Here is a 26,201-nt window from a genome sequence, read left to right on the forward strand (position 1 = left end):
TGAGGCAAAGTAGTCCCCAAGGAAAAGTTTTATTTTTTCAGATTTTCTACTATTTTATCATCAACATTCCACACAGCACCCCAGAATAAATAAAATCAAATAAACCCATTTATAATCAAATTGTTGTGAGACAGCTGAGGAGAGTAATGATGAAATGATCTGTACTGTGTAGGTATTTCTCTCTGTAACTATTTACTGTTTCACTCTGTACATGGTTTATTTAAAAAAAAAGCCTAATGTTTGAACTTTTAGACAAAATTCTGTTACATCTTCAGAGGTTGCCAACCATCTTTAGTGTTTAGAGAAAGATCCACCAGAGCGACTGCCCCAGCTCTGATATAACTGGCTTAGATATAAGCTCTGATATGAATGGCTGAGCCAGGGGTTACACTTTTCCACAACAGCAGAAGATTCCCTGCTTCTCTTCTGTTATGCAAGCAAATCTCTGGTAGCTCAGTGGAGGTAGTGCTGGGTTAGAGCAGCAGCGCCTCCCCCAGTTCATGCTCTGCTATCATAGCGAAACTGCAGGCAATGAAATAGTGAATATTGTGAATGTAGACACAAAATGGTAAAGATAAATAATAAAGAATTAATGGGAAAAACTGTTGATTTGAAATGAAGATGTACATTTATTTAGATGGGTAACATGGGTATCTAAATAAAATACAAGTAACACAAAGTTGTAGAGATTCTACAGTTTCCTTGTATGACTAAGGTTTCCAATTGATTCTACTTATAGTTAGCTGATGAGGTGAGTCAGGTTTGGTGTTTATACACACAAACAACATCTAATGAAAAATCCTGATATAAAATATACTTTGAGCATTGTATATCATTTTACACAGCTCTGTAGTCTCTGTAAGAACTCTGAAAAACAACCAGATACACAACCGAACAATATAATACAACAGGAGGTTATTATAAAGCAGTAACAAAGTAAGTGCAAAATCCAGAGTTTATTCTGTTGGCTTCTTGGTTTGTGAATATAGCTGTTCAACTCGTTCCTGATTTAGAAATGAAAAAAAAAAAAACAATACTTAATTAAACTGTTTAATACTTTTAAAAAATCAGACAGTATTTAATTAGTTGAGTAAATTAAGATGAACTAATATATAATCAAACAATCAGAAAACACTGCAGTGAGTTTTGTGTGATTTACCTTTTGGTGTTGGGTGTTATGGGGTTGTTATATGGCCTCATACACGCTCTGCTGGGTATCTGTTTAAAGCAGGGGAAAAGGAAGGAATTTTGACTGATTTTCCTGCAGAGATTCAGCAGCTTTCAAACAAAAGTTAATACAGAAATATTTGAGGATCCATAAGAGTTCATGAACTCTGGGAGGAATGGAAAAAAGGGCTTTGGCTGAGAACTGCTGTCATAGTTCTTACTCATATTACACAGATGGTGAACTGCCACATTGGTAAGTTTCATAACAAGTCGAAATGACAAAACAGGAACAATCAGATGTATTTTTGACAATGTTGTATTAATAAAAATAGCTGCGGATCTTTGTCACTGAGTTAAACCAGAAGGCTTTCATATTTGAGTAACGTAGGCTGGTACTTCAAATGAGCTAACACTAGAACTAACTGGTAGAGGCCTGCCCTTTTTATTTATTTTTTTTTTAGTCCCACTCCCGCAAGATTCCCTTAGAAAATCGGCATCCTTTGTCCTGCACAGGTCCGTCAAAGCGAACTGACATCCAAATATCTGACACAGTCTGTGCACAAACACATTCTCTGCTGAAATAACACATCAGTCGTGGCCATCAGGCTCACTGTGAGTAACTTCACCACTTCACCAAACACCATTTATTCCCAGCAGGAGCAGTTATTTTTGGTGCTTTACTGGGCTCGGCAGATATAGCTCCACCGTCTCTCTAACTAACGAGCAGAACAAGCTTCGCTGTGAAGATAATTAACTCTGATCAGCTCTCAGCTTCATTACTAGAGTGAAACGAAGGAGAAAAAGGTGAGATGAGCTGCTTTTCCACCGTTTACAGGCTTTAACTTCTGTTCGGCATTATTCATCCATTTTAAATATTTTACTGTTGTCATTTTATATTGTTTACATATATGATTTAGTGATCGTTCTACTTCTCTGCTCCCGCAAGCAACCCTGAAAATTAGTCCTGCGCCACAAGATACTGTGCCGGGTCCCGCAGGAATCCGCGGTAGTGCAGACCTCTACTAACTGGTGCAGCAGTTTTTTTTTCTTTTCAATAAATAATGTGTCAACATATTACTTAGTCAAGGTGACACTGAGGACAGAAATGTCTTTTAAGGATGTGAACGCATACTTGAGAATTCATATAACCGTTTGAGGAGCCAGTATTCGAATATTGAAAAATTATTTGGCTATTTATTATGTTCAGTCACAGAAGGACAAAGATAATATAACAGCCAACAGTTTAGTGTAACATCAATTTTATGATTTAAAAGTACAGCACAGTGTGACAAGCTTGCTTGTATTTGGGGAAATGCTTTAAATCTACTTTAAAACACAAGTGCCTTACTTTTCAATCCTCTTAAGGATGATGTGGGAATGTGTCTATTTCTGCTGTTTAATCTTCTTGTAACTCTGGATGCATGACTGTCAAAGAGCAATGCTTTAGCAGTTTATGGACAAAGAGAAACGGTAGTAGAGTTGGGCGATGTCTACCCAAGCGGCACTTGACGATGTCTACTGGGTGGATGATGATATCGATCACTGTGTTATGGCTGAAATATTCGGGTGAGGAACGGACGTGTCGTTTATCACCTTTTCAGCGAAGTCGGAGAAAGTGTGCTTATTGTTTAACAGTCTCTCTGAGCTGTTCAGGGACAACCTGTCATTTACTGTCCAGCCTGTGTGACAGCTACAAAAATATAGCAAAAATGAATAATCAAAGCTAGGAGCAGAGTTGTTTAAGCCCTCTTCACACTCAAGGGATATTTTTAACCTGTAACGCTTTTAACTGGGATGCGTGTGTTCCTGGTTAATGGGATGTGAAACTCACAGAGTTATTGGGCAACCATTTCTTAATTTCTGAATCATGTACAGAAACATACACACCCAACTTTTTTCTCTCACTATGGTGGGCAAAAAAGTCAACAAGTTTTTTTTTTCATAATTATTAACTTCCATTTTGAATTAACTGGATCAAAATCAAAAGACTAGCTCAAAAACTTTTTTTCTAACACCTGACGACAGATAGAATACAATACATTTTGTAAAGACAGTTTAAAAGTTAATTGCAAACTTGTTGCTCACTAAATTGTATTACTTGAATTTGAACTGAAAAAACAACTATAAAATCAAATGTTTCCCACACAGGTTGTGCATTGCAGGCCATGCAGCGTAGCGTTTGTGCAGTAGAGGCCAGTCACACGCAGGGTAGATCAACTAAACCAGAAAGCAGCATTTCAGAAATGTTTCACTTTGGCAGCTAAACTCTACACGCTACTGTATGTCACATTAACATATGAGGTTCTGTTCACATGAACTCTCCTGGTAATTTCCTGGAAATTGTACTAGGTTTTGTGCAGGTGATCATTACTGTGGTAATCCGACTTTGTCTTGTGTTCACACTGAACACCTTATTTAACTACCATCAAAGTCACAGGTAGGGATGCGTGTCTGAACAGAGCTTTAGGGGAAACACTAATATTAATGTGCTTAAAGCAGCAGTATGTAATATTTTTATTAAAACTAATAGAAGTAGCTTTACTGAGTATAGAGAATGAAGAACACACTGAAATATGGTGAGTTTGCGCTGCTGCGAGTCGCCCTGTAAAGCCTGAAAAGTCAGAGTTACCGGGACGGATTTGGCAGAAGATTTTCAGACCACGTTGTACATCTTCTTGTATTAAAAGAAGGTTCGACTTGATGTTTATGTTTGAAGTAATCTCAAAATCAACATTATGCTGCTGAAAATATAATGTGACATTAGTAGATAATTCACTCTCATCCTCAGAAGACATGTCTTTCACCAAGTTTAGACGGAGTTGTCTTCAAATATTCTTTCAGTGCACTCTCAAAGTCAGATCCATTCACTTGTGGGGGTCCAAAGTGCAACCGACATTACAAAATGTTGTTCTACACATTGCATGCAATTACATATTTCCACCAGAGAGGTCTCCAAATCCCCAAATCCTACATAGTGTTGCCTTAACTGTTTTCATGAGATTAGGATGTACTTGGTACTTTCACTTCATTTTACTGGCTCTTTCCTGCACTTTATATCCATTTAGACAACCAGAAACTGTCTGCCTGGCAAAATATACTACTACTAATAATAATAAAAATAATGATAATAATAATAAATAAACAAATTTCAGAACTGCTTTTCTAAACTGGGCTGCTGGTCATTTAGATTGTGTGAGAAAAGCATGCTTATTTTCACCAAACACCATAAAAAAAGGAGCAGAAAAGTGTAAAAACAGTATAGCCAGGAGGCGAGCATGACTTAGTTTAATGAGGTCTAATGCACCAGTCTTTTTCCTCAGACAGATGAAACATAATAGGGAGACAGAGACTGTGCTGACATGCACTTAATAATCTGATAACTGCAGAAAATCTTATTTTGTCAGTAATCTGATCAACACATTTATATGCACTTAATCAGATAGTGGGGAAACTCCAGGTCTACATGAGTCAGACAGTAATGAGATTTCTGCTTTACAACCAGCCAATAAACTCACAGACGTGATGTAAACGTAATGTAAAACTCAAACTTAATGCTGCGGCTTTTAACATCGCACCGCCTAAAAATTTGAACATACATCTACAAAATGAAAAATATTTCAATTCTTCGTTTTGTCAAGCATGTAGTCAGTTTCGGTGTCGCTCTAAAAGTGGCAACACTGTTTTGCTTATTTCCGGGTACAGCAGTCTGTTTTCACACATGCGCAGACTGAGAAATCCGAAAGAAATCTGAGTAAGAGTTTACGGCACTGAGAAATCTGATTACTGAGCTAAAATCCAGCTCTCTATCAGATTTCTAGATCATTGTGCTGTTTACATGATCATTTGAATAATTGTACAACTGCAGAAATCTGATTATGATAATCATTGATTGCATGTAAACGCACTGAGTTTATCAGAAGTCCTTCATATGTCATGATTATTGGTCAGGCACCTTTCAAGTTTTGTCCAAATTGACCTGTTGACGTTTGTATACTAAGCTGCAGATCTCAAATAAAAAAAAAGTCAAAATGCTGAAAAACATTCCAAAGTTCTGACATCAACTCTAATTGCATAGTTGGTTGTATAATAATAAATGTAAATACTGAATGCAAATCTGAGCATAAACCACTAGATGGACTCCTAGAAAGTACTGCAGTGGGTTTACCTGTGATCTGGACTCCTGGATGAGTTGCCAGGTAGTAGATGGGTTCCTTTGTCCTTTGTTGGTCACCTGCTAATAGAGAAATACAGCATGATTGACTGAATCATTTGTTGAATATTATCAGTGAGATACACAACATATAAATAATTTTATATTAATTATTTCCACTTTTCATAATTTACTGTCAGCAGCAACAAAAAGCCCCACTGAAGACTCACTGCAAGGGGCAGGCTAGTTTAAATACTGTGGTCACTCACACTGATCAACATCAACAGTATCAGCACAAATAAAATAAACTCATCTAATTATAAAAATCATTTGATAAATAAATAAATAAATAACTATTACTCACCAGGTTGTGAGGTTGGTGTGTTGTCATTAATGGTATAATAGACGTGCTCCTGATCTTGTGTAACAGGGTACGCTGCAGAGACACAGAGCAGAAGTTACACTGTAAATATCACTCTTTGAAAAAGTCAAAGACACCAAAATGGTTATTTACAGCAAAACCATGGAATTACAGATAACCTCACAACTAAGGTTTACAAATGACCACGAACCACTGGCAGGTTCTTAAGGGAAGTAGTTCCATTGTGGCATTCACTAAAGAACCACTGTGAAGGAGTGTGATAGGGTGTTCTCCACTAAAAGAAAGTGGACTGATTTTAATCAATACAATTGTGCACCCATTTCCATGCGAATAAACAGATTTTTTTTTTTTCTTTCAGTGTAAGAGTTTAAATATTTTCAGTTGATTTCAATATATTGATCAATATATTTCATACTTGTGCACTGCAGTGTCATCCACTTGTGCTCCTGGGGCTGTATTACAGAATCTGACAGGTCAAGATAAGATTTTTCTCATTCGTATTACAGAAGCAAATCTGATCTTAATTTAAGAATCTTATCTTGCAGCATCTTATCTCCAGTTAGGAAATCTTAACTAATGTTAGCTACTGTTACTGATGTACAAAAAGGTCAAACAAAACTAAAGTGTGATAAACTGTAAGTAGTGAATACTGTGAGAGCGCCCCCTGCTGTTTATCAGAGTCGCCGCTCCCCAGTTTCAGTCTCCATTTCCCAAACGCTTTAGCCGAGCGCGCTAACGTTACTCCTCCTAATAAACAGACCCACGTTCAGCTCCGTCTCCTCATTATTCACCACCATCACTGTAATATTTGTGGAGATTGTGTCTGAAGTGTCTGGGGGTTTAAAACGCTGGTAGAAAAAAAGTCAAAGCACCATTTTCAGTGTAGATAAATGTAACGTCATTATGCTGGTTATAGTGGACTGTGCTGCCTCTCACTGCATAAAACAATAGAAACAGATGGTTAAACAGAAGTTAAGGCAGCTCTGAAGTTTATCCTAAAGTTAGGACAGTATTTAGGAGGTTTAGTCTAGTTATGATGTTTGTGTGATGCTGTTTTCTTATCTGGAGTTCATGATGAGATTATGAAGTTAAGAACTGATGTCCTGTAATAGCTACAGTCCTAAATTCAGTCCGTACTGAAGTTGTCATGGTGACTAAGCAGATAAGATTTCAGACTTAAGACGTTTCTGTAATATGACCCCAGGAGTCCCCCTGCTGCGCACATTGAAGTATGCAAGAATATATATGCAAGAAACCCCATTTGAAATAGCACAATAAAATATAGTGCAAAAGTAGTAATAAATAAATAGTGCAATAAAAAACATCACCTTTCCTTTTGTAGAAACGTCTCCATGAGAACAGAACCAGCGCCACAGCAACCAGACAGCTCACTGCTGTGATCAAAACTTTCCACAGAACTGAAAATAAAAACACAAGATCACCTCTCAGGATCCATTCACATCTTCACACTGAGGATGTTTAGTATAAGTTCCCTTTTTAAATGACTTCTGTATGAAAAATACTATTAAAATCAAACCATGGCTGCCAGAGTCATTTTCCAGCTTAAAAAGAATACAGACCTAAATTTCTGAGGGTGGTTTCACAGACATGTGGAGCTAAGTTATTAATTTGTCACATAGGTTGTAACAATATTAATGTATTTTAAAACAAACAAAAACAAAGGCTGAAAAATAAGTGTACAGCTTCAAATGTGACCAGTTTCATAAATAATTTTTTTTTCCACTTTTCTTTTTTTTTCCATTGTACTTCAGGGTCACCCAGTTGTGGTCCTGAAATCGTCCTGCTCTGCACCTCGAAGGGGTGGCTATGTAGTGTCCCGCTACTGGCTACACGTGTTCGGATAGACTTGTAATGTAAATAAGTTGTTTGTTCAGTCTAAGATGTGTTGTTTGTGCTATTCTGTGCTGGGCTGTGGGTTAGAGCACTGTTAGTGCCCACTGTCAGATGAAAGTGGCACAGAAGCAAGACATGCCAGTTGAACAGAAGTGAGTTTTCTGTGGCACCTTAATAAAAGGAGTTTCATTTTACCATTCATAAAATTTGTCACATCGGCATTATGTCACTACACTACAAAGTCAGTTGTTATAACGTGCTACACAATGTCATACATAAAATACAAATTGCATCCTGTATTAAAAATCTGGTCATCCTATCTAGTGCTAGATCATCTGATAGCACCACGGTAGTGGCTCATATTAACCTTGAGTTGTTCCTCCAGATGGACCTTTAGTAGTTGTTGCAGCTTCTGCAGCAGTTGTGGTTGTAGTCGTTGCAGCTCCTGCAGCAGTTGTGGTTGTGGTTGTAGTCGTTGCAGCTCCTGTAGCAGTTGTGGTTGTGGTTGTAGTGGTTGCAGCTCCTGCAGCAGTTGTGGTTGTGGTTGTAGTCGTTTCAGCTCCTGTAGCAGTTGTGGATGTGGTTGTAGTTGTTGCAGCTCCTGCAGCAGTTGTGGATGTGGTTATGCTGTTTGTTCCTAGAACATAGAGAATAAAGTTTGTTGTTTTTGTTTGCTTGGTTCAGTCTGTTTATTGTATGTCTCATCATATCACTTATAAAATGTGACTAATTCAGTAATCTGTATCATTCAGGCTGTTTACAGCTTGCATTAAAATGTGTTTCATGTTCAGATCATATTAGGATAAACTTTGGCCTGATTCCATTTGCAGTTTTCTCTCAAACACGTCCTCAGTGTGACCAGATAAGATCAGATTTTACTTTCCTGCATAAACGACCCATCAACACAAGTCGTTTCCATTTCATATCTGTTTACTTTACTCCTTTGTTACACTATTAATGGACAAGCTTGGCATAGAGGCTTTCACTGGCCCAGAGAGCAGGAAGGTGCTCAGTTTGGGGAGAACTCCAGTGTCCTTGTTTATTCTCTCACCTGCTTACTTGATTGTATAGGGATGTAAAAAACACATTCCACACTTACACTTGTGTTTGTTGTGGTCAAGATCTGTTAGTGGTTTTTTTTTTAGTTGTTCATGCCATGAAGTGAAATCTAAACATGGTCTGATCACTGAAAATGTTGCATGTAGGGTGTAAACAGCCTCATGAAGTTAGATACCAGTCAGGAATGTCAGACACAGTCTAATGAAATGTTCTCCTGCTCAAAGCTCCAGTCATTAAGTAGTGACTGAAGGAGTGGCATTCTGAGATTTATTTTAACATTAACATTATAGAAACCAAAAGCCAATTCACATAACTGTGCATATTCATAACTCTTAGCATTCTTAGTAAGTGGTAAGGTCTAATGCTCCAATATCATTTTTTTGTAGTTTATTGGGAATAACAGTAATATAACAATAAAATATCTGACAATGTAATATTCAGTATCCATTTGTTATGGTATAAATGATGACTTTTAGGGTATTTTAAACAAGCAAGCACACAATGAGAGCAGACCAGCACTCCTCTAAAAATCACTTTTTTTTTTAGCTCAGCTTTTTTTTTTATCTACCTTAACCTTACCTTAGATTCCCAATCTGCTGATGGAGTATATTTCCAAACTTTATAGCTCTTATAGCTTTATAGTTCTTCAGCTTAAACTGTAGTTACAATTCAAGCTCGTAACAGACATTTAGTAGTTTTTTCTCAGTTTTAGAGTCTGAATACAGTCCAGAACCTGTGATACACAGTAACTGGCTGGTGATTTAACGCATCACCCAGACATTTGACCCCAGACTCATTATGTTTCAGAGACAATGGCAGTGTAATCATGATTTTTCCTGTTCAAATGTTTGTAAATTCTTATAATTACTGTTTCATTGCTTTTTTCTTCTGATGTCCAGAGATATATAAATATGGTTTTTGTTATTCTGAGAAAACTGAACACAAATAATAATCTTATTTTAATGATATATGATTTCAGAATTGTGAAGAACAAATGCCATATTCAGTACAGTGATGTGATTTTTTTACAACATGATTTCTACTTAAACTTCAGTGAATTCCTCTGAGTTCACTTTTTGACCTCAGTTGTGATGGTTACTGATGCAGTAGATGTGGGTTGAAGGGTTGAAGTTGCTGATGACCAAGAAAAGATTTTTCTTTGTCATCAGCAACTTCAAGAAAGCATTATTAATTACTAACATATATATAAGTTATTTATACATTGATGACACATAACACATAATGACAATCTGAGGAAGTGCAGTTGGCCATAATTGTAATGTTTGCCTCTCAGTGTTGCTGCTTCTTGGCTGTCAAATCAACACCATAATCACTATTTATTAAGTAACACTTTACTGTAGGTCATTGTATATAAGACTACATGACACCTACATAAGCTCTTTATGACATCTGACACAAACCTTCATAAACATTTACAGCATTGCTGTTGAAACAAAACCTCGTATCTCCAAAAAGGAACTTAAGAGGAGAAGGAAAAACATCCTGAAGTGTTAATGGAAGTTAATTGAACAAAATTTCATTCCAAGTCACTTTGGACCATTTCTGTTCTCATCATCATGAAATTCTAACTCAATGCAGATTTTCAAGTTATGTAAAAAAGAGAAAAATGTTAAAAATGGAAACACAAGGTTTTTGTGCGACAGTAACCATCAACACTTATTTCAACAGGCATAAATTGTCAAAGGTTGCAGTTGCGAGCTTTTTTCTGACATTAGGTTTTTATGACACTTTCTGGGGTGAAATGACAGACTTTTGTAGATCAGTGTGACACATAATACTGATAAAATGGCATCGAAGAAAAACATGCCAGTTTGAACAGAAGTGAGTTTTCTGTGGCCCCTTAATAAAAGGAGTCTAATTTTACCATTTATACAATTTGTCACATCACCATTATGTCACTACACTACAAAGTCACTTGTTATAACGTGCTATAACATTTTACCTTAAAAAGTCAGATGTTACCTGACACAGGTGTTGTATCAACTTGACAGAGTTGACAAAAGCAGCCTTTACAGTAGATGATGCCTATTGAGTTAAGTCTTTATAAATGTTCATGTAGGTTTATAAAGGTGTTGAAGCTTGTGAAGTGTTACTGTTTATGACTGTTATAGATCAATAATGTAATGCTGCACATTTCTGTTCATTCCCACACACTCAAATGGATGAACAGTGTTCTTTATCCATGAATGAATAGAGTGGATAACGTCACCCTCACTGTTCAGGGCTCTAGGAACTGTCCTGACCTCCCCTGCCCTGCTTATATTTTCTATGTTGAATTAAAAGATTAACAAATAAATTTTTAGGCCTTTTAAGCTCATCTTTACAAAGGGTGCCAGTAATTCTGGAGGCCACTGCAGCTTTTAGGTAGATAGAAATGAAACACATTTCAACACTTACTGGTTCCTGATGTCACAGTGAGCTCCACTGTAGTTGTGTTGCAGTAGTATCTACCAGCGTCTGACTGAGAGACTCTGTATATAATCAGTTGTAGATTTGCTCCTGAGCTGTAACGTCTGTCTGGATCAGCGATGTGTTTGGTCGTCTCTCCAATATGAATAGTCAGAATGTCCACTCTCTGTCCGTTGATGTCTCTGCTCCAGGTCACTGGGGCTTTAGTTAGTTTTCCACAGTAAAGGGTGGTGATGTTTCCCTCTTTCTGATTCACATTTAGAATGTCTGTTATGAAGAACACAGTGGAGCAGATACAGAGTTAAGTCTGCAGTGTTGCTTTAATTTGTTTATTTTATCTTATTACAGCTCTTCATTCATCATTTCATCACTGTATGTTTTCTCTCACTCCATCAGGTCTCAGCCTTCTCCTCTCATCATTTCATTCCTGCCTGTATCTGTTACTAAAACACTCATATCTCCTCCCTCACTGTACTCTACAGTCTTTAGAATGCACTGCAGTTTTACATTACCTAAGGTGAGACACTACAGGTGAATGGGGTAACTGATTTCACAGTGAATCACTGCCAGTTGAATACTGGTGTTCTTTACATTAGATGAACTCTATCTAAATAAACAGGTATAGATTTTTATATTTAAAAAATACAGCTCAAAGATAATGTTAGAATTCAAGTGTTTGTCTTATGGTGACGACACACTGCAGAGAGAGAATTTCAGAGCGCAGATCTTTGAAATTTTATGGTTTAATTAAGAAAACTCTGCACTGTTATTATGAAATGTTTTCAGACCATTTTTAGATCATTGTGTTATCCTTAAGATTATGTTTAAGAACAAACATGCACAATTCAGTGGGTGCAGGTATTCTGGAAACTGGGCTTTGGGTCTGAATGTGGAGTTGGAGAAACAGTGTTGAGAATGGGCCTCAGAGGTTAAACAGGAAAACATGCACCATTAGTGGGAATGTCATAGGGTGGGCGACATGGAAAAAATGGCATATCACAGTACTTATTGAAATATTCACAATACACGACACATTAATCAACATATAGAATGAGGGTACATGATACATTCACTGTTGATATATTACTGTTTGATTAATAAAAAATAGCACTATTATTAGTCCAATATTAGAATCACAGCCAATAATAGCAGCTGATAATTTAGCAGTCTGTTTTAGCTTAACACAGTGATGCATGTAGTGTGGACACTGGTGCTGGACATTTCATTGCCAAACATTCAAATAGATAGAGTGGATAATGTGACCTGCCACCAGTAAGTGCCAAAGAAAAAGATCTTTGTTGACAAAATTTCTTTTAGGCTACAAATTGTGTGAGATATATATATATATATATATATATATATATATATATATATATATATATATACATACTAAATAGAGAAACATAAAGCGATGTGATGAGTAGAGGAGTAGAGTATTTCACACTTTCTTTCTTAGAGTGTTTCACACTTACCTTCAGTCACAGTGAGCTCCACTGTAGCTCCACTGCAGTAGTATCTACCAGCGTCTGACTGAGAGACTCTGAATATAGTCAGGACTAGATTTGCCCCTGAGCTGTACCGTCTGTCTGGATCAGCGATGTGTTTGGTCGTCTCTCCATTATGAGTGGTCAGAATGTCCACTCTCTGTCCGTTGGTGTCTCTGCTCCAGGTCACTTTACCGTTAGTTAGGTTTCCACAGTAAAGGGTGGCGCGGGAGCCCTCTGTCTGACTCACATGTAGAGTCTCTGTTATGAAGAACACAGTGGAGCAGATACAGAGTTAAGTCTGCAGTGTTGCTTTGTTTATTTTGCCTCATTACAGCTCTTCATTCATCATTTCATCATTTTGTTTCTTCTCACCACGTCTCTGCATTTTTCCTCTCATCACTTCATACCTTCCTGTATCTGTTACTAAAGCATTCATATTTCCTCCCTAACTGTACACTGCAGTTGTTAGGATGCAGTGCTCCAGGCTGTAGTGGGAAAAGTGTCAAAATATTAGTATTTTTATTTGACTGCTATTTGAAAACAGGGGTGACACATCTCCAAAAGGGTTGTTCTCACAAAACTGACAAACAATAGGACCCAACTTAAAAAAAAATAAATAAATAAATAAACTTTTTTTGTTTTTTGAATAATTAAAGGTAAGCCTGGATGTTTTTTTCTCATGACTGCAAAAACAATATCATTTAAAGATCTTAAATCTGTAAATAGTGTTTTTCCCCCAAGCCTTTCAAATTCTCTACACTGATAACAGGTGATACATATGTGGATTTATATTTAAGATTTTGTTATATTCCAGTAGATTTAGTTAAACAGTGCTTTACAGACTCATATGATTTATCAGTTCTCAGCAGTCACATTTTAAAATTCAAATAAACAATATTAAATAATGCTCAGTGCGGCGCTTCCTGTTTCTGTTGATTAAACTCTTGATTTTTTTTTTTATAGTTGACTTCTTAGAGGCTAAAGGTGATGTCTGGATAAAGTTTACATCTTTTTGTTATTTTAATCATGATGGTGCTTTGTGTTCAAACCACTTTGGCCTGAATAGCAGCTAACAGACTCCTTTTGGGCTCCTACATGCCTGTGCAATGTTTGTACAACTGTGCAAGGTTTCATCTGATACTACAACCAGAAAAGTTGTTGATTATCAACTCATGGATGGTAATATGTAAGTATATATCAATATTTAATTATATCTCAGTTTGTGATACATTTTTTAAAATGTCTGTATAAGTAAAAGTCATTCAGTGCGGTTTGGTGTAAAACATACAGAGCTGATGGTGGGAAGGCCTGTAGGTGGCGCTTCTAAGGGCAGCCGCATGAAACCTTGTCTCCCAGTTTTATTTTAGTTTTTAGCTATATTTTGGTGTTTTTAACAATATGTTTTGAAAAATAATTAGATGTTTTGAGAAATAATTATTTGTTTTAAACCATTTTTGAATCTTTAACACTTGGTGCTTTTGTAAATGGTGGATGAGTTTTTTCCTCACAAGATTTTTGTGGATAGTTTAGAACTCAGCCAGTGTTTGTAAGGTGTAATGAACACAGCCTTGTCCTTAAGAAGTTGGATTTAAGCCAAAGGCTGCTATAATCTGCATTTCCACCAAGGATTTAGCTTGGCAAATGTTTGCAGATATTCAGTGGATTTCCTGTGGAGTTTGCAGTCAAGTGGAGTTTGCTTAAACCCAGAACAAAAAAAATCTTTTGTTGGACTATTACGATATCGGACTCGGCCAAGAGAAAAAAAGGTGCCAATAGACAAAGGAAAATACAAACAATCTGCAGTTACAGAGCTACATTAAACCACAACCACGTTCTTTAAGAGTGGTGAGTAAATCTTCTTCGGTGACTGTTCCATGTTCTGAAATCCTTTTGGAAACAAAATCTCTGTGAACAATGCCAACTTTCTTTCTTACCAATCCCAGATCTCTGGTAAATAAACTGGATGAACTACAATTAATATTACAAATAAACAATGTGGATATTGCTGCAGTTTCAGAAACCTGGTTTACTAAAGAACATCCGAAAGCCTTCACCAAATTGGTGGATATATGCAATACTCAAGAGTCTGCACTGATAGACGGGGTGGGGGAGTCTCTGTTTATATCAAGGAGAGCATACCTTCTTGCCAGTTTACCTTCTTGTCAAGTTCCAGAGGATTTGGAGTGTGTGTGGGTAAGAGTATGACCCCAGTTTTTACAGAGGTCTTTGTCAGCTTTGGCTGTGTGTGCTATATATCTGCCATCCCAATCACCAAGCCAAGCCTCTCTGATTGCGCATATCTTAACAACAACTGATCTCATTAGATCTGAGTATCCAAATATTGGTATTGTTCTATAAGGGGACTTTAATAGACTGGATATCAATTCACTGTGTAAAGGAAATGATTTAACCCAAGTGGTCAAGTACAGCACAAGGGGAGATGCCAGACTAGATCTCATAATTACAGATTTGGCCTCATATTACAACCCACCCCAGGTCCTACCACCAGTGGGGTTGAGTGACCACAAGTCAGTACTGTGGACACCTAAAAAAATTGATAAGATGGATAAACGCATCAAGATCAAAAAATGGCAGATGAGACCTGCAAACATGGCTCAATTTGGAAGGTGGTCATGTGACCACACATGGAAAGAGGTTTATGAGGCCCATGACACAGTGTCCAAAACTAATGCCTTCTACTAGACACTTAGCACTGCCTGTGACAGATTCCTTCCTCTGGTAACTATAAAAAAAAACAACTGATAAACCTTGGATGAATCACACTATTAAGCACTTGATATATCAGCATCAGAAGTCATGTAAACACAACAGGAACAATCCCCTGGCTAAGTTCTATTGAAATAAAGTGCAGAGAGCCATCAGTAATGCAAAAAAGGGGTTTTACTCCACACAGATCTCCTATCTTAAGAATGAAAACCCAAGACATTGGTATAATGAGATTCGGTCTATGGCAGGGATGAAGAGAACAACCTTAAAAATTGACATCCCAGCATGTAAATCAGACAACAATAAAGCCATTGCTGACTTTATTAATAAATCTTTTTCTCATATCAGGCAGTCACAGTCCCCATTAGAAGTCTCAGCTTTACTTGCCTTTCTACCATCTCCAAAAACTCTTCCCCTGGTCTATCCATGGTATGTGTATGATAAATTGAAAGTGGTTAAAACTAAGAAAGCTCCTGGCCCTGATGGAATACCTCAGAGGGTGTTAAGAGACTTTGCTTGTGAACCTAGCGACCCCTTATGTGATATTCTTAATACATTTTTCAGAGAAGGGATTGTGCCTTCACAGTGGAAAGAAGCAAATGTTATTCCGATTCCTAAATCCCAACCCCCAACAGTAAAATCAACCGTGACCAATATCACTAACTCCTCAGCTCAGTAAAATAGCTGAAGAGTTTGTTGCAAGCTGGGTAAAAAGAGATATAACCCCAAATCTTGACCCTGCACATTTTGGTAGCAGACCAGGAAGATCAGCTACTCATGCCTTAGTCAGTATCCTTCACACCTTATATAAAGCCTCTGATATTCCATTGACTACTAGTACTTTTATTACTAATGACTTTGCAAAAGCTTTTGATAAAGTGGATTTGACTGTTGCTATGAAACGACTGATACAGTTAGGAGTCTGCTTTAATGCCTTGGCTCTGTAGCTTTGTCTCAGGTCGTCGGCAAAGAGTTCGGTATCAAAGTTGCTACTCTGATTGGCAAGAACTTACTGGGGGAGTGGCACAAGGTACATTACTGGGGCCTGCCATAGATTTTGAAAATCGCTGGAAGTATGTGGATGATTTAAACCTTACCCAGGTGTGTAGAGGTCCCAATGTAACCTCTCCTCAGATGGTCCTGGATAATCTAAACAGGTGGGTTCATAGTAGTCAAATGATGTTGAATCCAACCAAATGCAACATCATGACAGTGACTTTTTAGAAGAACCCACCTCCCTCTATACCCCTTTACCTGTCCAGACAACAGCTACCATCTTGCAAAATGATCAAGGTCAGTCATTGATTGAGTCAGATTTACAATGGGACCATCACACATGCTCATGTAAAGAAAGCAAATACCAGACTTCATTTCTTGAGAAGACTAAGAAGAACCGGAGTGGCAATCTCTGACCTAACTTTGATATACACAGGTTATATTCACCCCATTTTAGAGTACGCCTGCCCAGCATGGCATGGAAACCTGACACAGTATCTGTCGAACCAGATTGAGACTGTCCAGAAACGTTCATGCCAAATCATCATCGGCAGGACTTATTCTACGTATCAAGAAGCCCTTCAAGCTCTCGCATTACCAACCCTTAAAGAGAGAAGAGACATACTGTGTAGACGGTTTGCCTTTAGTCTCCTAATCTCCTCTTTTACAGAGTGGCTACCACCTTCAAGGGCCCAGATATCAGGCTGGAAAACCAGAGACAGTGACAAACCACAGATTCTAAAAACGAGAACTGACAGATTCTGAAAGTCACCCATTCCTTTTTTTTACAAGAATATTAAATGAAAATGGTAACACTTTCTATGAATGTCACCTTTGTAAGCATCTATAAACACATTCATAGCATGTTATAATGCATTCATAAGGCATTAGAAACATGGCTATAAATATTTATAAAAATGCATTATACGTTATAGCCATGTTTATTATGCATTATGAATTGTTAATATAATACATTATAAGTACTGATCATAACAAATTATAAGAGCTCATAAGTCGTATTTGTCCGCTCTAAGTAAAGTGAAGCGTACTGTACTAAAGCCTCCTCCAGTGTTAAGAGTGAGGCTTCAAGTTGAAGTATTTACTGAAGGATTTACTGAAACACTAAAACATTCACAGTAAAGCTCATTACAGGCTTCAAATGTCAGAGTTTAAACTAGAGCTGCCATCAGTGTTTTACCCAATGTGGGAAAGGTAATGTACACCACCGTTAGCTTGGTATTTGTCTTTACTTTACGCTCTCCAAGCTCTTCAAGACTTCTTTGGTACTGAAATTATAACGTGTTATTAACACTATTTATAATGCATTATATAAACAATTCATAATGCATAATAAACATGGCTATAAAGTGTAATTCAGTTTTATAAATGTTTATATTCATGTTTATAATGCCATGTAAATGCATTATAACATGTTATAAATGTGTTTATAGATGCTTACAAACGTGACATTCATAGAAAGTGTTACCATGAAAATTTATAGAATGGTTTGCATCTTTATGAGGCATACATTGTCTTATTTATTTATTTATTTATTTTATAAATGTGTAAGTGAGCATTGTAAATACTCATGTAATTCAGTTTTGCTTTCTGTAAAACTGCAAAATGAGTGTGAAATAAATTCAAATTCAAAAAAGACACATGCAGGGTGTTGTAAAGCAAAATAGTAAAAACTAATTTTAAATATTCCATATAAACTCAGAAGACACGTGTAGGTTCACTGGTGGTTTTGGATAGTAAATAAAATGTCTATAGTTGTGTTGATACCAACATTTGAGATTCTTTTTGAAAATCATGGACACTGTGTCCTCCAGGCTAAACTCAGCTTATTATCAGTGTACAGTTCAAAAGCCAGTATTCATGATGGTGTAGGGGGGCATTAGTGCACATAGCAGGGGTGACGTGCACATCTGTGAAGGCACCATTAATGCTGAATGATATATACATGTTTTGGCAACATATGCTGCCATCCAGACGACGTCTTTTTCAGGGAAGGCCTTGATTATTTCAGCAAGACAATGTCAAACCAAATTCTGCATGTATTACAGCAGCATTGCTCTGTATTAAATTCTCTGAATTTAACTGACCTGCCTGCAGTCCAGACCTGTCACCACTGCGAACATTTGTCACATTATGAAATGAAAAATACAACAAAGGAGACCCTGAACTGATGATCAGCTGAAATCCTGTATCAAACAAGAACAAGAAAATATTTCACTATATCAAAACTACAGCAGTGTCTCCTCAGTTCCCAAACACTTACAGAGTGTTGTTAAAAGAAGAGGTGATGAAACACAGTGGTAAACAGGCCCCCGTCCCAACTTTTTTGGAACGTGTTGTTGGCATCAAATTCAAAATAGGCATTTATTAAAAAAATAAAAATCTCTGCTTGAACATTTGATTTGTTGTCTTGATTTATGTACTATTTTCCTTTATAAATATGGTTTACATGATTTGCATATCATTGCATTCTATTTTTATTTACATTCTGCACAGCATCCCAACTTTTTTGGAAATGGGGTTGTATTTTATAATATATTTATGTCCTACCATTCCTCTCTTTTGTGAAAGGAATTTGGACAGTTTTATTTTACATTGATATCAATTTAATTCATTTTTTTTTAAATAAAATAAAATGTTTAGGAATTGGACTGATTGGTAAAGGGGGTGTTCTGTTGCAATAATAATTTGATAAAGTAGAAATCTTCCAAAATAATAATTAAGTATTATTAAACTGAAAGTTCTGATCCTAAAATCTGATCAGCTGAGCTGCTTCTGAAACCATTGTGGTCAATATGCACAATATGCACAATCCTATCACTGCCTCACATGGACCAAGTCATGGGAAACCCTTGTACTGTAATGTAATAATCTTTGACTGTAATGCTGCTGGCACTGACCACTGAATGTACTGAAGTAGGAAACTAATTTGGTTCAACCCTCTGGGGTCCACAATCCCATGTATCAAATTCAGTGGTTCTATAAGTGTATAAGTGTCTTTATCTTTGTGATGATCCAGCACAGAAATCCAGTTCAAACAGTTCCTGAATCTGCCGCCCGTTCCATTCCATCTTATCACGAGATCATACGAGACTCACCTCCGGAGTTATGAGCCTATGAAGAGGGGCTGAGATACACGTCATCTGCCTCTCACCGTGTGGAGCTGGTGGATTCGTGTGTCCGTCTACATTCTGTGTGAAACTGACTGATGGACACTCAGGAAATCACTAAGGACTGACCATCACGCCGGAAACCTTTCATTCTTCACTCGGTCCACATCGGAGACTCATGTGAAATGGCGTGCAGAGAGTTTACAGCTGCTGAAGCTGCAGCAGCGGTTTTGGAAAGTAGTGATGAAGATAACGGAGCATTTTAACATGAAACATATGAGGATCATGAATCTCAGACAGCCCCTTCTTCTTATATAGTGTGCTATGTAAATCATGAATTTCTGGTGGATCCAGTGTGAAATTAGACACCTGTTGGCTTAATCCCAAATGACCACTTGATAGATATTTTATGCACTGTTTGTGGGAAAATGAGTGTACAACACTTAGCTTGGAGCTAAAAAAAGCCTGGAAATCGCTTAGAAGCACTAATTGAAATTAGCATTGCGAGCGATGAGATAATTTGACAAAGTAAAAAGATTTATTTGGAACAATCAAGTGTGACAAATATTCAAAAGTAGAAGTAATAACATAACACACAAACCTGTTCTAAATATACACCCAGTACCTCTGTCAACGCCCACAATCTACATCCAGGTCTTAATATAGGTTGCATAAACAAGTTGATGTGGTTTAGAACCCAGTGTGACTCACTATGAACTATAAAAAGTTTCTGGGCCTGATGTGTTGAGCATTTCGTGCCAGTTTCAGATGCAATTCAGATCCATTATGTCTATTTGTTCTGTGCACAAGCCTAAACGGGCAGTTTCTGGCCGTGTGCATTGAAAACCATTACCTTAGCTAGTAACCTACAGGTATTCCATATGATTTTAAATGTCTGCTCAAACCATATAAACTTGATCCAGTCAAGCTTCTTCCCTCCAAATCCTCACTGTTAACAGTTCTGTGTAAAACTGGAGGTTTTCTCAGAGAACGTCATGTTTGCTTTTGAAGTGATGAAAACCAGTCTAGCGTTGCCTGATTGGCTAAACAGCATGTGGTGGCTGCCTTCTTTGGCATAAAGTTGAAATCTGGTGAACTGTTTTGCTGTGTGGTGAGGCAGATTTCACCACACCACAAACCATCAGGCGCTGCACAATGTAGCAGAGCTCTCCAAAAAGATGCAGTGAGACGAACATTCGAGTGGACAAGTCATGTTAAGATTTTGCCTCACAGGTTGAAAATGATAACATTCGTGTTGATTGAGAACAGAAGGAGGAAGCAGCTCGTGACTCTCCAAGCACTGGGCACAACCACATCAGCAAGATTTGTAATGTTTATACAAGCAAACTACAGATCTGTTACAAAACGAAAATGAAACTGTTTCCAGCACCACCTTTTCTGAACAATTCAGCTGAAAATGTAATAAAATATATAAAAATATATTCATGAAAATAAATACCACTACTGACATTAGACACTGTCAGACACCAGCAACTTGAAAACAAAATAGAGCCACAAATAAATCTGCAGTACATTTTTGATGAATCTGTAAGCTCAAGTTGTTGTAATGTGACATGGGCATATATGGACTGTTCTTATTGTTTTAGTCGTGCCTGCCATGCACTAGAAATGGAAATATTAAATATAGCCTATGAGGTAAGCCATGCCAAACTACTGAGGGCCTTGTGGCTAATGACATACAATGGCATGCAAAAGTTTGGGCACCCCGGTCAAAATTTCTGTTACTGTGAATAGCTAAGCGACTAAAAGATGACCTGATTTCCAAAAGGCAGAGATTAAAAAAATCTTTAATATTTTAAGCAAGATTACTTTTTATTTCCATCTTTTAAAGTTTCAAAATAACAGAAAAGGAAAAGAGCCTGAAGCAAAAGTTTGGGCACCCTGCATGGTCAGTACTTAGTAACACCGTTTTGGCAAGTATCACAGCTTGTAAACGCTTTTTGTAGCCAACTAAAAGTCTTTAAGTTATTGTTTGAGGGATTTTCAACCATTTCATCTTTGCAGGAGTTCTGTGAGATTCTTGGGCCATCATGTATGCACTGCCTGTCCATCCACAGAGTTTTGATGATGTTTAGGTCGGGGAAAAGTTATGAAAGCTCAAGTCTCTTTTGTATAGTGCTCTTTCCTTTTTTCACTCTGAAATGGTACAAAAGAGAAATAATACACTATTTTTGCTTAAAATGTTGAAAGGAGTGTTTCGTCTTTATGTCTTTTGGAGATCAGTTCATCTTCTACTCTCGTAACTATTCACAGTAACAGAAAATTTGACCACGGATGCCCAAACTTTTACATGCTGCTGTAGATTTCCATGAAAATGTATTATTTATTACTTTATTTGTTTAATTCAAATGAATTTGTGACCATATATAAATCAAATGTTATTAATCCTGTTCTCTTTAAACTTCTTTGTTAATAAGGACAGTTATATGGTCAGGTCCATAAGTATTTGGACAGTGACCCAGTCTTTGTAATTTTGCCTCTGTGCACCACCACAGTGGACTTGAATGTAGCAGCCGAGATCTGACTGAAGTACAGACGTTCAGTTTTAATTGAAGGGGTTTAACAAAAATATTGCATTAACTATTTAGGAATTACTGCCATTTTTTACATAGTTCCTCCATTTTCACAGGCTCAAAAGTAATTGGACCGTTGAAAGATAACGCCTCAGAACAACTCTCTGTGGTAGCAGATGAAACAATACAGATTCAGGCAATAGAGATTAGGTTTAAAACCTCTAAAGTATTCCTTTAATATATATTTTACAAGGTTTTGCCACATTTAAATTTTCTGTGCTTTCTAACTATTAGCATTATAATTATTATAGGTATCTACATCTTGGTTTAGCTTGTATTTGTTTTAAGCATCATGTCTTGCCATTTTTAAGAATGATAAAGTGAATCTGCAGGCTGGTCTAATGTGTCTATATTGAATGCGTCCGCAGTGTAAGGTGGTCTACTCACCGCTTTGAGCTGTTTGTATGATGCCGTAGAGCAGGAGACACATTAAAAGAAGAAGCTTCATGGTCCTCTGTCTGTGCAGTGAGAGTTCTGTCTGGCTGTTGGTTTGATGTGCGAGCTAACTAAAGGAACTGCCGTCTGCACTCTTTCACACTTTTGCAGAAGAATACATACCCTGTTCCTTCCGCCTTGAACAGTTTCCTCTTTCACAGTTCACACGCATGTCAGCAAAGGCGTATTATTTGGAATCAGCTGAAGATCCACTAATTACGTTTTCTGTGGTTTAATATTCCGAAAACATCAGTGATGACAGTTTAACAGCTGATTTTTATTCTTTATTCTTCTTAGAACTAAACAGGCTGCTTTTTACTGTGCCTTTAAGACTGATATATGTAAATGAGCTCGGTTTTGATTGGCTGCCCTGTATTTTGGCCCAAGAAATGGCCAATGGCTGTAGAAGAATGCCTAATATAATATACATACATATCAAAATAATATGTATAATTAGTACAATAAGTATTTTTATTCAGGTTTGTATGTTTTAGCACTCCTCATATTCACACACTACATTTCACCTGTTTTTTAATGTCTTGTCCTGCCATTTTTTTGTACTGCATATATTACTGGGCTTTGAGCCTAGTTTTGCACTGATGTGCGCTTACGTTAATTAATGTGTTATACTGCACAGATGTGTACAACTAAACCTATTTTTCTGCGCTGTCGTGTTGCACTGTGTATTCATTGTATTGTAGTTTAGTCTATTGTATTTACATAAATCAGCCAGTGTTAAAGTTGAACTGCATTGTCAAATCTCATCTATTAGGTGTAATAATGCATTAAGTCCTTCATATGTCTGCATTCAACATTGCTATGTAATGACATTCACTCAGCAGATCTTCTTGATTTTATAACTGTGCCTGGTTTAAACTAAAATTGAAAGGTACTGAAATGACGAACATTTCATACTTTCACACGGTACATTCTGTCACCTCCATGCTGTCTCTGAGATTTCTTTCTCTTTCCCCACTTCTTTAAACATGTCCTTGCCTGCTTCACATCTCCTTGGGTTGTGCGTCACACCCTTGTTACACAAGCATCCAATCATGGCAGATGGGGTGGAGTCGCCCTCACCTTCGGCTAGGTTTGCCTCCCCTGCTAGAAAGACCAGCACAGACCAGCACGGCTGGTTATCAGCAAAAAACGGCATGTGCATCTGTAGTCTGGGTTGTTTTTTCAGAAGTGTCATTGAGCTAAATGGACAGCCATGCAAAATTTGCAATGCAAAACATTTTTTGAGAATTTGAACAAACGAAACATAATTTTTGAGTAGTTGCTTTGTTTGGCAGTGAGAATTTTAAACCCATGATGTATCGTCAAGTCAAAGTTTATTAGCGCTTTTTACAACCGGTGTTGTCATAAAGCAGCTTTACATAAAAATTCTACAAAATTTTATTGATTTCGTTTGGTTGTTATTAGACATGCAGCCTTTATCATGCTAACTATCCAGCTAGCAGAGGAAAGTGATGGAGTTTTACTTTTTAAATTACTTTTGTAGTTACTTTTTTACGCAGGGCCAGTTGGTGTTGGAACTTTTTTCCATTAAATGAAATGATTGCTAAAGAGGGTTCAGATACTTTTTCACAGCACTGTATATGTAACACTTGCTGGTAGCGCACATCTAACCCAGGCCTTCTCATTTGCACAGGCACTTTCACATCAGTCAGCTGTGTGATGAGAAGCGTGTCTGTGGTGAGAGTATCAGGTGTGGCTCTTCTGTGGTTTGAAATGTGATCTGAAATTTATTTTGAGACATCGTTTTGAGAACAAGCACGTTTCTGAAACTACATTGCGTTTGTGGTTTGACATTATCTACTAATTTGGGTAAACATATGTCACATCACTCCAAAACAGTAGCAGCAGATATACTGGGTGGCCAAGTGTACACTATATGGACAAAAGTATTGGGACACACCTCTTAGTCACTGAATTCAGGTGTTTTATTTAGACCCAGTGCCACAGCAAAATCAAACACCAGCCATGCAGCCTGCCTTTACACACATTAGTGGAAGCTTCATGGTTTGAGTTTCCATGGCTGAGCAGCTGCATGCAGGCCTTACAACACCAAGCACAATGCCAAGCGTTGGATGGAGTGGAGTAAAGCGCCGCCACTGGACTCTGGAGCAGTGGAAACGTATTCTGTGGAGTGATGAATCAGCTTCTCTACCTGTCAGTCTGATGGACGAGTCTGGGTTTGGTGAATGCCAGGAGAACGTTACCTGCCTGACTGCACTGTGCCAGCTGTAGAGTTTGGTGGAGGAGGGATGATGATGATATGGGGTTGTTTTCAGGGGTTGGTCTAGAACCCTTAGTTCCAGTGAAGGGAAATCTTAATGCTTCAGCACCAAGACATTTTGGACAATTGTACACTTTCAACTTTGTGGGAACAGTTTGGTGAAAAACTTTTCCTCTTCCAGCATGTTTAGTCAAGTTAGGATGTTTGTGTGATGCTGTTTTCTTATCTGGAGTTCATGATGATAATCTCCGAAATTCAGTCCCTAAGGAAGAGTTAAAATAAGGAGGGTCTGAAGAGAATCATATTAGACATGATCTGATAAGAACTGCAATCATGTTCACTTTGTGAGGAGATCCTGGTTTTATTATTATACTCTAATTAAACTAATATCGCCGTCGGTGACGTTCGCTCTGTATCTGTGAGGAGATCCTGGTTTTATTTCTATATTCTAATTAAACTAATATCACCGTCGGTGACGTTCGCTCTGTATCTGCGAGGAGATCCTGGTTTTATTTCTATATTCTAATTAAACTAATATCACCGTCGGTGACGTTCGCTCTGTATCTGTGAGGAGATCCTGGTTTTATTACTATATTCTAATTAAACTAATATCACTCAGTGACGTTCGCTCTGTCTCTGTGAGGAGATCCTGGTTTTATTACTATATTCTAATTAAACTAATATCACTCAGTGACGTTCGCTCTGTATCTGCGAGGAGATCCTGGTTTTATTTCTATACTCTAATTAAACTAATATCACTCAGTGACGTTCGCTCTGTATCTGCGAGGAGATCCTGGTTTTATTTCTATACTCTAATTAAACTAATATCACTCAGTGACGTTCGCTCTGTATCTGCGAGGAGATCCTGGTTTTATTTCTATACTCTAATTAAACTAATATCACTCAGTGACGTTCGCTCTGTATCTGCGAGGAGATCCTGGTTTTATTTCTATACTCTAATTAAACTAATATCACTCAGTGACGTTCGCTCTGTATCTGCGAGGAGATCCTGGTTTTATTTCTATATTCTAATTAAACTATATCACTCAGTGACGTTCGCTCTGTATCTGCGAGGAGATCCTGGTTTTATTTCTATATTCTAATTAAACTAATATCACCGTCGGTGACGTTCGCTCTGTATCTGCGAGGAGATCCTGGTTTTATTTCTATATTCTAATTAAACTAATATCACCGTCGGTGACGTTCGCTCTGTATCTGTGAGGAGATCCTGGTTTTATGTTGACAGTCTTTCTAAACAGGTCCTGTTCTCCACTAGAGGGCGCTTCACTGCCAGAGCAGAGCAGAGCTGGAGGAAGCTTAGCTACGTCTCCTGACTATAATTCTCTCCTGATTAAACAGATCAGTGCGGCTTATTTCCTCAACATTCAGACACAGAAACACCATAATGTTCAATTTAAACATATAAATATTTCACTTCATGTTCTACTCTAGTTCAGCTGAATGAGATGTTAGATCTTGTTTTCGGAGTTGTTGAAGTTTCTCAGTGCTGTGACCTAATGCTGAGCTAAAGCTAACACATCATCCACACT

General features: G+C 37.5%; 1 protein-coding gene and 1 long non-coding RNA gene across 2 annotated transcripts; both read right to left on the reverse strand.

Moving 5' to 3' along the window:
- Window positions 1-1,174: 1,174 nt before the first annotated feature.
- On the reverse strand, window positions 1,175-5,759 carry LOC118800132. Its single transcript, XR_005006181.1, has 3 exons — window positions 5,682-5,759; window positions 5,333-5,401; window positions 1,175-1,218 (listed from the first exon to the last, which is right to left on the reverse strand). It is a non-coding gene; the product is annotated as an uncharacterized LOC118800132 (long non-coding RNA).
- A 2,156-nt stretch (window positions 5,760-7,915) lies between these two features.
- LOC118800134 (mucin-22-like) lies at window positions 7,916-22,487 on the reverse strand. The gene is made up of 4 exons (XM_036560292.1): window positions 22,362-22,487; window positions 12,515-12,787; window positions 11,031-11,309; window positions 7,916-8,190 (listed from the first exon to the last, which is right to left on the reverse strand). Exons 1-4 carry the CDS (start codon window positions 22,420-22,422, stop codon window positions 7,916-7,918), a joined length of 888 nt encoding a protein of 295 aa, XP_036416185.1. The 5' UTR covers window positions 22,423-22,487.
- Between the last annotated feature and the right edge of the window lie 3,714 nt (window positions 22,488-26,201).

This window comes from Colossoma macropomum, unplaced genomic scaffold (genome assembly GCF_904425465.1).
Source record: "Colossoma macropomum unplaced genomic scaffold, Colossoma_macropomum, whole genome shotgun sequence".
Classification (NCBI taxonomy): Eukaryota; Metazoa; Chordata; class Actinopteri; order Characiformes; family Serrasalmidae; genus Colossoma; species Colossoma macropomum.